Here is a 14,044-nt window from a genome sequence, read left to right as displayed (position 1 = left end):
AAACGTTAATAATTATTGCCAAGTAGAAAATAAGAATAGGAAAACTTTTGGTTTGATAAGATTGAATGGAAGTGTAGTGTAAAAAGAGTCAAAAAAATAAAAACTGTCAACAGAACTAAAAGGACAATTAAAAGAATGTAATTTGTTTGAAGCTTTTTTGTTTCAGTATTTTGCTACTCCATTACACTTAGCTGCTATCAACGGACACCCCGACATAGTTAGGTTGTTATTAGAAAGAGAAGATATAGATCCAAATATAGAAAATAAGGTAAGTTATGACGTTCTTTACAGGCTTGTCCAACTTTGTTAAATCTTCCATCAAAAGCAAGGAAGAGGAGAACTCAAAATAGTCAAAGTGTTATTATGATTTTCAAATTAACAAAACAGAGTATGAATAGATTAGTCGGATAATATAATTGCTAAATCATTTGAGACACACAGAACAGGAGAGAAATAAAATTTGTGAAATCCAATCATCAAACACTGATCAAATGTAGAAGGTTCATTATGATGTTAAATAGAGGGGCTTAATATAACAATAGGCGGATAGACAAATCAAGTATGACGTAGAGTAGCAATGCAAACATTGATATTGCAAAAGTAAATTAACAAAAATATAGAGTTCTAGGGAAAATACAAAACGGAAAGTCCCTAATCAAAATTCAAAATCAAAACCTCAAATACATCAAACGAATGAATAACAACTGTCATTGTCCTGACCTAGTACAGGCATTTGTTTCATATAGAAAATGGTCGATTAAACCTGGTTTTGTAGTTAGCAAAACCTACCATGACAACCGTCAACTACGTCACAAATGACGAAGATGATAGCAGCTTGTATTATTGTTCTGAATAATTTTGTAGTATAAGCTTCTTCTGCATCTTAATTCATTTCGAATGCCCTCACTGAGACCTTCTTCTTGAAATCTGCCTGTAATGATATCAACTGTTGTACAATGAATGTGTTACTTCTTACCATGATATTGGTTGTGTCTTTGTTTGTTGGAGTTACACCAGTAATATTGGCTAGATCATGTCGACCAGGTTATTTTATTGGCGTGTATGAAGCTTGGGTAAACATGATTTTCTACAAATTGTTTAATATTTCACAGTGGTATCTTACTTTAACTTTGTTTGAACCTGTTTATTTATTTTTGACCTTAATTATTTATCCCTTATAAATTTTATTAACTATGAATTTGCATTCAGGTATCGAAGATCAAATTTATTTGTTCATTGTGTGTAAATTTGCGTTTTTTGATTGAGTTAAGCCTTCCAATTGATATTTTATAGTGTTTGTTTCTTTGTTGTGATGTTATACTATTGTTTCAGAAAAGGGAGAAGGTTTTGTACCATTAAAACGTTTAATCCCGCTGCAAATGTTTGCATCTGTCCTAAGTCAGGAATCTGATGTACAGTAGTTGTCGTTTGTTTATGTAATTCATACGTGTTTCTAGTTTCTCGATTTTATATAAATTAGACCGTTGGTTTTCCCGTTTGAATGGTTTTACATTACTAATTTTTGGGGCTCTTTATATCTTGCTGTTCGGTGTGAGCCACGGCAAAGTGTTGACGGCCGTACCTTGACCTATAATGGTTGACTTTTATAAATTGTCATTTGAATTGAGAGTTGTCTCATTTTCACTCATACCACATCTTCCTATATCTATAATAATCGACCTACGGCTGGCAAACTGCCAGTGTTTTGTCGATTCGAAAACACATTACTATAAGGATATTTAATGTATACCAGTTATTCCCTTAATTCACATGACTGTACAGTTGCATCAAAAAAGCAATCTATAAAAAAGATTTCGAAAACTCATTTTTCTCGAATTATGGGCTGATGTTATGTTTTGTATGTCATTGTTTCTATATCTTCGTATGCTACTATGCAATTTGCAACATTTTTCAGTTTGGTGATACTCCGTTACACGCAGCTGCTAGTGGTGGATTCGTCGATATTGTTAAATTGTTTTTAGAAAGAGAAGATACAAACCCAAATAAAGAAAATAAGGTAAGGTATGATTTACAACACTTAATCAATTGTACCCGATTTGACGGGCATCTTCTAGTATATGTGAAAATAAGAAGAAAAAACTTCATCTTTTCCTATTTCGAATGCCTTCACTCTGAGGTCTCTTTTTTAAATCTTTCCTGATTAAGGTAGTATGGGAGTCTAAAGTAAAAATGATAGAATTTGTTTATACATTGCCAAAACGTAGTATTTATTGATATATTTTCAAACATATAATTAAAATGATAGGTCACCGCGCATTTTCTCAAGCTACAGATTGTGACAAAATGACACATTTTGTATTGATTATGCAGGAAAAAACACCATTTTGTTATTAGAAACTAAACAAAATGATAGATTTGTAAAATTAATTAGGAAAATATAGCTCTCAGACAATGCTTTGTGAATGTTAAAAGAAAAGATACGGTCACCGTACGTTTTTTTCGTCTAAAATATAAAATAGGAAAATTTCATGTAGATTCCTTCAGAAAATGCACTGTTTTAGAGTTACCTCCCCATAAAATGATAATTTAAAAACCTAAAAAAAAATAATCTACACAAAAATATTAATATCTTTAAGTTATATTCTTATAAATTAGTTCTTTTAAATGAAAATTCACATTAAATATCTGCATTTCTGCATCAAATTTTGCTAACTTGATAGAAAATCTGGACCTTAGGTTCTGTGTTTTTAACAATCCAAGACGGCGAAAGACACCCATTCCACCTTAATATCAAATGGTATACTATGAATGTAAGACAACTTACGTATTGTTTGTTTTTTTATGTGTTGAAGTGAAAAACCAGTGATATCCTTTATGATATCAGCTTTACAATTGCGACTAGATTTTGTTGGTGGCAGAATATTGATTGAATAGACCTTTGTGCCTGGATAGCAGGCAATCTTTGACAAAATAAATGTGAGTCAAATACACATCAGCATTAAGATGTTCATATACACAAGTTATTCACTTTAGCTTCACTTTTCCATTTATATGTAGCAACATTCTAGCAGCGCCTGCATACGGAGTATATGTCTCACATTTGATACCTTATTTCAGAGCTTGTATTTCCTTGCCAAAATATTGCTGCTCACAATGAAGCTATTACAATAGTAGTTTCAAGTGGTGAAGTTGAAATCATCCCTTCATCAGTTTAGCGGATGTTTTTGAAAACTATTTTTTTTCGAATTATGGGCTTATTTTATGTTTTGTATGACAGTTTTCTATACCTTCGTATGCTAAAATTGAGAATGGAAATGGGGAATGTGTCAAAGAGACAACAACAAGAACAAATAAAAAAACAACAGCAGAAGGTCACCAACAGGTCTTCAATGTAGCGAGAAATTCCCGCACCCGGAGGCGTCCTTCAGCTGGCCCCTAAACAAATGTATACTAGTTCAGTGATAATGAACGCCATACTAATTTCCAAATTGTACACAAGAAACTAAAATTAAAATAATACAAGACTAACAAAGGCCAGAGGCTCCTGACTTGGGACAGGTGCAAAAATGCGGCGGGGTTAAACATGTTTGTGAGATCTCAACCCTCCCCCTATACCTCTAACCAATGTAGAAAAGTAAACGCATAACAATACGCACATTAAAATTCAGTTCAAGAGAAGTCCGAGTCTGATGTCAGAAGATGTAACCAAAGAAAATAAACAAAATGACAATAATACATAAATAACAACAGACTACTAGCAGTTAACTGACATGCCAGCTCCAGACTTCTGTTAAACTGACTGAAAGATTATGATTTCATCATATGAACTTTCAGGCACAATCCTTCCCGTTAGGGGTTTAGTATCATACCATCATGATATATATGAGACGAACATAACCCGTGTCATGCCAACAACTGTTTTTAGAATAAATGTGTTTAGTTCCGACGCAAATACTTAATCAGTGACTCAATATTAACGCCAAAATATGCAATCTTTAATGACTTGACAACAGTATCGTAATTATATCCCTTCTTAATAAGTCTATTCAAAGGTTTTGTAAGTTTCTGAGGTGAATACTGACACCTTTGTGCTTTATAAAGAATATTTCCATAAAAAATTGGATGTGAAATACCTGAACGTCTAAGAAGTCTGCATGTTGAGCTATATTTACGAATGATGTCTTTATACCGATGATAAAATTTAGTAAATGTTTTGACTAGTTTGTGATATCAAAAACCCTGGTGTAACAATTTTTCAGTAATACATAAATTTCTCTCGTTAAAATCTAAAACATTGTTACATACACGAGCGAATCGTACAAGTTGAGATATATAAACACCGTTAGATGGTGACAAGGGAACGTCACCATCTAAAAACGGATAATTAACGATAGGAAATGAAAAATCATCCCTTTTATCATAAATTTTAGTATTCAGCTTTCCGTTAGTGATATAGATATCAAGATCGAGGAAAGGGCAGTGGTCATTGTTAGGATTAGCTTTATTTAAAGTTAGTTCAGCAGGATAAATTTCATTAATATACATACTGAAGTCGTCATTATTGAGAGCCAAAATATCATCCAAGTATCTAAAAGTATTATTAAATTTGTTTATCAGATGTTGTTTTGATGGGTCTTTGCTTATTTTTGTCATAAATTGTAACTCATAACAATACAAAAAGAGGTCCGCAATAAGTGGTGCACAGTTAGTCCCCATTGGAATTCCGATAATCTGACGATATACGGAATCCCCAAAGCGAACAAAAATGTTATCTAGTAAATATTCAAGGGCATATATAGTATCAAAGCATGTCCAATTAACATAGTTTTTTTTTGATTGCTACTAAAAAATGACCTAAAAGAGTTTGAACATACATATTCACATTCTGATTTTTTGAATGCCCATTTAATTAGGTGTGTGATTTTTTTCTTAATGAGAATGTGAGGCAATGTGGTATACAGGGTAGAAAAATCAAAACTTTGAACAGATTCAAAATCACCAATATAAGCATGCAATTTATCAAGTACTTCCAACGAGTTCTTGACACTCCAAAAGTAATTTATTCCACTATTTTCGAAGGCCTTATTTTAACAATTTATTATAAGTTTTTAATTGTACCAAGTGGTAAGAAGAATAGACAATTTAGTAGTTGAACAATGGCTTGAAGACGAAATAAATCTATATTTGTAAGGGGTTTTGTGTAGCTTCGGAAGCCAATGCATAGTTGGGACTTTCATTGTATTTGGCTCTGCTTGTAAAGCGGTGGCTAAAAGTTTATGTTTGTTACAGATTTCGTTTTCTGAAAATGGAGTCAGTTGGAATGTTGGTGAATTGGTGATTTCCTTTTTCAGAACCTCAATGTAAAATTTACGTCAAACAATAATAATATTATTAGCAGCTTTATCGGCCGGGACAAAAACAAATTCCTTGGCTAGTTCTTTTAGTTTATGTTTGATACGAAAAATAGGTTTATTGTGGTTATTGTTAATAGTAAAATGTTCTTTAAAATGTTGAATACGTATATCAACTATCATCATTACTGAATTAAAAAAAAAGAGTCCAAAGATTTTTTGTCAGCTTTTTCCCGTTTTATCCATTTCATACAGTAAGTATGGAGTGAGTCGTGGATGATATTACGACACTCATTCCAATTAATAATTGACGGGGGACGATATTTAGGTCCTTTACTGAGGAATGATTTTAACTCTCGGTCTTGAACGATGTTAAGATCTCCTGTTATAACATGGGAAATGGGTCCATAAATATATTCGGAATTACTGCAATTACATGAAGTAGGTGTATTTTCACTGATATTAACATCTTTACACAATTGACTATAATTAAAAACAAATTTCCGGGTAGATTTCTTGTAAATATAACAAATAAGAGGTAGCTCAGTATTGTCAAAATATCCAGGAATTCGTTCTTTAACAGAATGGTCGTTAAATATACCGGCAATATTTACAAAATTAAAGCCTTTATTGACATACTTAATTTTAATAAAATGTTTTTTATGATCTCCAGGGCGATCAATTTTGGGAAATAATTTAGAATAACAATATGCCATAATAATTTGAACAATTTCATACTTAGGACTGCTAAATGAAATTGGGTTGCAATCCTCCAAAATTTTATTTAACTTATTAACCGGTAACGAACAGAGTTTTTTTAACAGATAATGTCTGCCGTTGTTTTTTGAAATAGAAATTAGGTCCGAAATATTGGTATGATTGGCCCGAAATTTTCTTTGATTGCGATTTGTTCTACGACCGTGAGAACGGTTTTTTACGACGTACTATGCACATTGAACCATTTTAATTTCAGCTTGGTGATACTCCGTTACACGCAGCTGCTAGTGGTGGATTCGTCGATATTGTTAAATTGTTTTTAGAAAGAGAAGATACAAACCCAAATAAAGAAAACAAGGTAAGGTATTGCGTACTGACCGCGAAATTAAAAAACAATTTTTTTCAACACTTTACCAATTGTACACAATTAAGCGGGCATCTTCTTATATATGTGAAGAAAAAAACTACATCTCAGGAAGCTATTACAATAAGAATTTCAAGTGGTGAAGATGAAATATTCCCTTCATTAGTTTAGTGGATGTTGGTAGGCCGTAATGACATATCCGTTTCACAGATGATAGCGGATTTGTTCAAAATATTGTAAGTACAATTTCCTCCACTTTTTTTTCAAATGTGATCACCCGAATTAAACCTATTACTATTACTTACACGAAGAACATAACGTTTGATACATGTGGAACAGGATCATCTGCGTATCTTTCCAGAACACCTGAGGTTTTGGGTGTGTTCGTTTTGCTTCACCTATAGTTTTATATGTTGTCAGGGTATGTAAAATAGTTTGTCTATTAGTCCATTTGAAAGAAATGTTGTTTGTTTTAAACAAAAAGCGTATGAAATTATAGGAATAATAATTTTGTATGATGGGATATAAACATCATCGTTAAAGTTGATTCGTTCCCCATTTTGTTCAATTTTTGCCGAGATATAACTCTATGCATTACCTGGATAATTCATTGTAATTCACCTTGTTTGCCTTGGTTTTGCGATTCTATTTTGTCACAAAATGTTGAAACAAAAATTGTAGTGTCCTGATATATACGGTGTATTTACCCGTTCAGCTTCCACCAAAATCGATCAACCGACATTATATACACACAGTCAGTCAGTTTACTATTCTCAGATGAACACTTCTCATACTTTTCATTATATAGTAAACTATAACACGAGTTATGTCAATGTTAATGATGTCGTCAAATAGTGATACAAACCATCCTGAATTACTGATATAATCATGTTCAGTGACCTTTCAATATTATGAATATTATATTAAAGAAAAACGATGGCACTGTAAATTGACGCAGAGAGTACTTTGTGGTCATCATGCCAACTGTGTACCAATATTGCTGTCATTTATTTGTACTATAAGCAATCCTGAGTTGAAAAATTTATGATGTATGATGCGGCTAAACAATCTAAATGATCATGAATATTATGGTCATTCATTAAGGAATTCCATGATAATGTCACCTCATACATGTCATACTTGTATCATGTTAATTACAAACATAGTCAGTGTTAGTTGGTGCAGTCAAATAATGTTGTCATACGAGCCAGCCTGAGATATTAAAAGTATTGGGTTTTTGTGACAGGTCAAGATTTTGAATAAAAAGAAGACATTGATGTGGAAAATATTTTATAGTCATTGTAGTCCAGATTCGCTGTCATTTGTATTATGAAATCCATCCTGATTTAGAAAATTAACTATACAGTTTTGCGTAGAAACTTTGACTAACAATTATTTATATATCATGAATGTAATTTTGTTTTACATATATTTGTTTACATAAACTCATCATAAATACCAGGACTAAATTTTGTATATACGCCAGACGCGCGTTTCGTCTACAAAAGACTCATCAGTGACGCTCGAATCCAAAAAAATATATTTAATTGTTGTTATGGTGAGCAGGATTATAACACAAGTTTGACTGCTGTACCCCTATTAAGGACACCTTTACCTTTTATGTCTACTTATTTTGTTTATACATCATTGTCAATACATTGGAATTTTAAGCATTGTTAAATCAGCTATGTGATAACAATCATATCAATATCCACACAATGTTGCTTATACAATTTTTTAACGCCACCTGCACCAAAAACTGAAAGCTTGTCCTATGCGTGTTATCAAAACATTTTCGCAAACTAACTTTTGTTTATAAATAATCCTAATATATTTTTATCAAAAGTGTTCCTTATTTCTTATTATCATTAAAGCTGAAATCATCAGTTGGAGTACAAAAAAAATTGTGTTTGAAATTAAGTATTAGTAACTGTATTCCAATGTTATATATGTTAACGTAAGAACCCTTGATAAGAGAAATAAAATTGATAAGAAACGCATTAAATATAAGAGGAGTACAACGACACAACATTAAAATGTGACACACATTGAAACGTACTAAGCATTTGACAAAATCCTATGAGAATAACAAATATAACATCAAAACCAAATACATGACTTTGGGATAGATAAGTACAGTGACACGTCTTATAGCAATGTGAATTCACACTCAAAAATAAGAGAAAACAAACGACACAATGGAAACACAACGTTAAAATGTAACACATACAGAAACGAACTATCACATAACAATGGCCATATTCCTGACTTGGTACAGGACATTTTTAAAGGAAAAATGGTGGGTTGAACCTTGTTTTGTGGCATACCAAACCGCCCTCTTTTATGACCATGTGAAATATAACATTAAAATGACAACACAACATTACAGGACTACAATATAAATAAATAGAACATAATTGACAAAGAAACACACGAATAAAAGCTAACAAAACTATTAATGCAAAGAGACAGCAAACATCAGAGACATAGGAAAAATAGTAACAATATAAACACCAATACAAAAAAAACTAAATCGCCCATATTGTTTTTTAAGGTTACTCGGACGTTTTGCCCTAATCATACGAAACTAGGGTTTTACCTTGAATTCGTCACACGTTCAGATTTTGATTGAAAATAAATAATCGGCTGATTGCATTGTATAGCTATCGGCAAGAATTCCGTATCCATAAGAGTGTTTACTGTATTGGATAATGAAAATGTCTGGTTGAATGGTGCTACATGACTTTAAGGACTCTTTTATAACTTTGATAAATATTGTGTGAAGTGGGTTTTTCACAATCGTTGTCGCGACGCGCGTGTTTAAATAATCTCATCATGGATACCATATATTTTCCAGACGCCCGTTTCGTCTTCAAAACACTCATCAGTGACGCCCGAATCAAAACATGTTAAAAGGCCGAATTAAGTACGAAGTTGAAAAGCATTGAGAACCAAAATCTCCTAACGGTTTTTACCAATTACAGCTGAGGTAATCTGTTCATGAGGTTGAAAAGAAGTATTTCATATTTCAAAGTTTGTAACCAGTGAATTTATTATTATGAAAATATCAATGCTAAATCAAGTCAACGCAGAAAAGAGTAAATCGCACGGACTTCCTCGGTGTTCAGTTTTTTTGAGATTTTACTTTTTTGTATATTCTTTCAAAACTTTACTTATCATATATGTTATACAGGAATATATAGGACTTTAATGATTAGTAGTTGATTGGTTTTGATCATTTGAAAGTATTGAATTGAAAGTCAAGTAACGAAAAAAACCAAACTCCAAGGAAAATTCCAAACTCTCATTTAACTTTCGCCCCTCTCTCAAGGCGAATGGTAAAATCAAAATCTCAAACATATTAAACGATTTTATAACAATTGTCATATTCCTTACTTAGAACAGGCATTTTCTTATTCAGAAAATGATGGATTTAACCGGTTTTTTTTTTAATAGTTAGCTAAGCTTCTAAATTGTACGACAATCATATAACGAATCCATTATATTGACAACAATTTGCGAACAAAACAAACAGACATTATAGGAAAAAATGTCAAACTAGGGGTACATTCAGTCAAACTTGTGTTATAATCTTTTATAACTATAAAACGAAAACATGTGTTAACAAAGAAAATAAAAAAGCATATACACAAAGAAAAACAAAAAAGCATATAGACAAAGAAAATCAAAAAAAGCATATCGACAAAGAAAAACAAAAAAAGCATATAGACAAAGAAAAACAAAAAAGCATCAAGACAAAGAACATTATAAATAACGTGAGACAGGAATATAAACATATACTATAGCTCAAAAACACAATGATGGCATGCATTCGAAGAGAGCCACGTCAAATGGATATTACCGAAAACAGACTTAACATTAAAAGTAATAATTTACAAAGACAAATAAGATATTACTGTAACACGTTATTAAGATGACAAACAACGTTAGTACCTGGAATACTTTTAGACCATGGTGTGTGAATTAAAATGGAATATTTTCCAACTAAGTCTTTTTTGGGGAATCTGAGACCCTTATTCACTGTGGACGTACTGTTTGTCAATATAATGGACACGTCTTTCGTCAAACATGCAGATGAACCGGCAATGTACCGTTGTTTGAATGAATCTCATCCATTGAGAAAGGCGTTATTGATTTTTTTGGTCTTTAAGAACAAATTATTTTTTTGACTTCAGATCAACGGCGACACTCCATTACACACAGCTGTTAGACATCGAAACCTTAGCATGGTTATATTGTTATTAGAGAGAAGAGATATAGATGCAGATAAAGTAAATAAGGTATATCATTGTTTGTTATATTGACAATAATCAATCCAATGTCGACACACTGATCTAATTAAATGCTTTTCACTTTCCCCTCGTTCCTAATTCTTCAACGAAAATATTGAGCAACAAAGCAGACACTTTTTAATTATGAATTACCCGTACTATCTGCTCATTTACACTAAGACACGAAAGGGTACTTTTATCGAAACGAATTATTGATAAATAGTGGAATGTTCCTTTTTGATCTGATTTGATAGAGTCCATTAGATATTTACAAACACCAAAAATCGGACGAAAGTTTCAGTTTAAATATAAAAAAAAATATATAGCACACCTGTCATGTTTTATGTCGAAATATGTTGGAACTTTCTCGGATAGAAATCGACCGTATCAAATGCACGTGTGCATGAATTTGTACATTACTTTGACTATGAAATTTTTAAATACAAAATAAAATAATGTATTTTCATTCTGTTTTGTGTTGTGGGGTTCTTAAAGCAAATCAATTTTCAAACAGTTAAAGACTTTCTGTAGAAATTTTATCAAACCGTAATAAGTAAACATTTGTTTTGATATTTGACATATGGCTATTTGTTGCATTAGCGTAAAGGTGTAATCAATGAGATATTTTAAAAACTGTAGTGTATTGATTTTAATCCAGGAAAATAAGAAAACATTTGATGTTTTTGAGGCACGGGATTGGAATTTAACAGAAGATAACAAAACTGAAAGAACAATAACAGACTTAATTAAGGTAGAATTGACATATCAATACTATATAAACATAACATGTTATTTTGCTACGCTTTTTAATATGTATTCGTAGACTGCATTATCAATGAGTTATGTGCTAATCTAGAAGTTTTAATAACTACAGAATAAAAAAAATATAGGCACTGTGTTTCATTAATAACGTATGGTTCCAAAGGTTGAAATGGATAACAAGTTGCAGAATATGGAATGCAGAAAGAAAAAACCTTGAAATATTAAATAAATAATTTATTACGACTCATTCAAATTTTCTAACATAATTGCATAAAAATGTATTCAGTGTGTTTTGACGGAACCCATTAGAAATGGGTTTGAAGATGTTTCACTTGTTTTTGTAAATCTTTAAACGGATATCAATTGGCAAATACCTATTGCTTGAAACGACTGCTTATTGACCATCAGTTGTTTAATACAAAACATGTACCATAAGTTATTTGAACTGCTGTGAGTAGCGTTGTATCAATTATACTGATGATTAATGTGAGATAGCTACCCTCACCTAGGGTTTCAAATGTCTGCCTGCGAAAATAAACCTAAATTCCTACGAAAAGGCTGTAAAATTGATAGTGACTGCTTATTGTCAGGTATTCAGTTATGCCTGTTGTAAATGATATTGCATTACTATATGAGCGACAGAAATACATAAAAGTCTTATTCTTCTTTCTTTCAGTGTTATATATTAAGTAAGTATGCTCATTATAGTAATACACAATGCTGCAAAATAAGTGTTTTGCCTCTCTCTCTCTCTCTCTCTCTCTCTCTCTCTCTCTCTCTCTCTCTCTCTCTCTCTCTCTCTCTCTCTCTCTCTCTCTCTCTCTCTCTCTCTCTCAAAAGATGAAAGGTTTGTGGATGTCAAAACAACGAGTATTGACACACTATGATTTACAGAAACATATTTAGCGAGCTTGAGATTGGTTTTCTGTCTTGAGTATGTTTGTTATTCCAGAAAAACATAATGTATCAATGAGTTGTGATTGCCTTAATTCAGCAGTCATTTACAGCGAGTACATTTCGCACGATATTTTGTTACGTTTTGTTACATCTTTTGTAGCTAACTAAGGTAAGTCTCTATCCATCCCTGAACATTGTACAGTTACCTTTACCCACTTCAAGACACGTCATTGAGGCTCTAATGGTTGGCGTCTTATTAGCAATAACATTGCATTCATTCGTTTTAAACAATAGCATATATGCAACTAAAATCAATCAAACAGCTTTAACAATTTTTCTGCTACAAAATCTTAACAAGGACTATCAAATGTCTACCATCTTTAATAATTGTACTGAATAAAGCATCAACAACAGACAGGTACCAGATTTAGAAAAAGCACATACACATGCGATTTAGATTATGACATTCGAAACCATAACAGGGTTTGTAAAAACATGAGCAACATGGCGGATGCCACATGTGGAGTAGGATCTGCTTTTCGTTCTGGAGCACATGAGATCACCTCCAGTTTTGGGTTGGGTTCGTGTTGATTATTCTTTAGTTTTCTATGTTGTGTCATGCGAACTATCATTCGTCTGTTTATCTATTTCATTTTTAGCCATGGCGTTGTCGGTTTGTTTTCGATCTATGAGTTTGACCGCCCCTATGGTATCTTTCGCCCCTCTTTTAAAGAGAAATTCTACTTTGTTTTCAATATATTTTATTTTGTTTCTTCTTCTAATGCTTTCTTGAATTTATAATTAAGCATGCAAAACGGAAATTATGTAAATATTGAATTTTCCAATCCTAGAAGGCGAATTGAGAGTTCTTGGTATGGAAACAGCTGATGATCTCCAGAAGGCCATGGAAGTCGGAAGTGTTAAGTGCTACTGGAACAGGGTATATATTGTTGGACCTTATTTTTCTGGAAAAAGTTGTCTAGCAAAACTTCTAGTTGGGGATGTATTACCTAGTGAACGCGAATCAACGGATGGTATATTGATATATATGGGAAGAGCCGGTATGGATGTAAACGGTGAAGAGTGGATTATTATTCCGAAAGGTGAAATTATAAAGAATAAATTTTAAAAATACACTTTAAAATTGTGTTTAACTCTTATAGGATTTTCATTTGTTGTTTACACAAATGATTTATAGGTATGAAATTGATGAATAATACAATTACAAACAATGGTTGACGCCGAACATTATATGTGTATACCCTTATAATGAAATATCTGTTTTTTTATGTGAACTTGCAAAAAACCATTAGCCAGTAATAATGGAAAGACATTCCAAATAAAGAATAATATTCCTTCATATTAGCAGTGAGTGAAAAGAACTAATATTATATCTAACTATGTTTATTTGGAGCTGAACTAAGTTTTGAAATGATTAAAATTATCAAGGTATAGTCGAATCAATAGTGGAAATTAAAATTATAAAATTAAAACATACGGGATGCGTTCAATGTCGTAGCTGCTACGAAGCGCGTCCTAGATTTGGCTATTGAACGTATTGCTAGCCTAGCTGCTAAGTAGATCTAGATAGCCTAAACATTTCATGATATCTAGGGAATTAAAATGGCGTCTGGGAGGTTATTACTAATGACATCATTTTGATATGCTAGCTACATAGCATATTGTTCAACATAGATATA

At 32.1% G+C, this 14,044-nt stretch overlaps 1 protein-coding gene across 1 annotated transcript in view; it reads left to right on the top strand.

Moving 5' to 3' along the window:
• LOC134701990 (ankyrin-1-like) overlaps nt 1-12,420 on the top strand; it is a 39,803-nt gene extending 27,383 nt beyond the window's left edge. Inside the window, exons 13-18 of the mRNA XM_063563102.1 lie at nt 167-268; nt 1,916-2,017; nt 6,286-6,387; nt 10,590-10,694; nt 11,344-11,436; nt 12,400-12,420. Of these exons, the coding sequence (XP_063419172.1) occupies nt 167-268; nt 1,916-2,017; nt 6,286-6,387; nt 10,590-10,694; nt 11,344-11,436; nt 12,400-12,420 (525 nt within the window). The remainder of the gene's footprint in view (nt 1-166; nt 269-1,915; nt 2,018-6,285; nt 6,388-10,589; nt 10,695-11,343; nt 11,437-12,399) is intronic.
• The last annotated feature ends 1,624 nt before the right edge of the window (nt 12,421-14,044 follow it).

This window comes from Mytilus trossulus, unplaced genomic scaffold (assembly GCF_036588685.1).
Source record: "Mytilus trossulus isolate FHL-02 unplaced genomic scaffold, PNRI_Mtr1.1.1.hap1 h1tg000373l__unscaffolded, whole genome shotgun sequence".
In the NCBI taxonomy this organism is placed as follows: Eukaryota; Metazoa; Mollusca; class Bivalvia; order Mytilida; family Mytilidae; genus Mytilus; species Mytilus trossulus.
The sequence above is the reverse complement of the archived record's forward strand: the minus strand, read 5'-3'. Positions and strand labels throughout refer to the sequence as shown.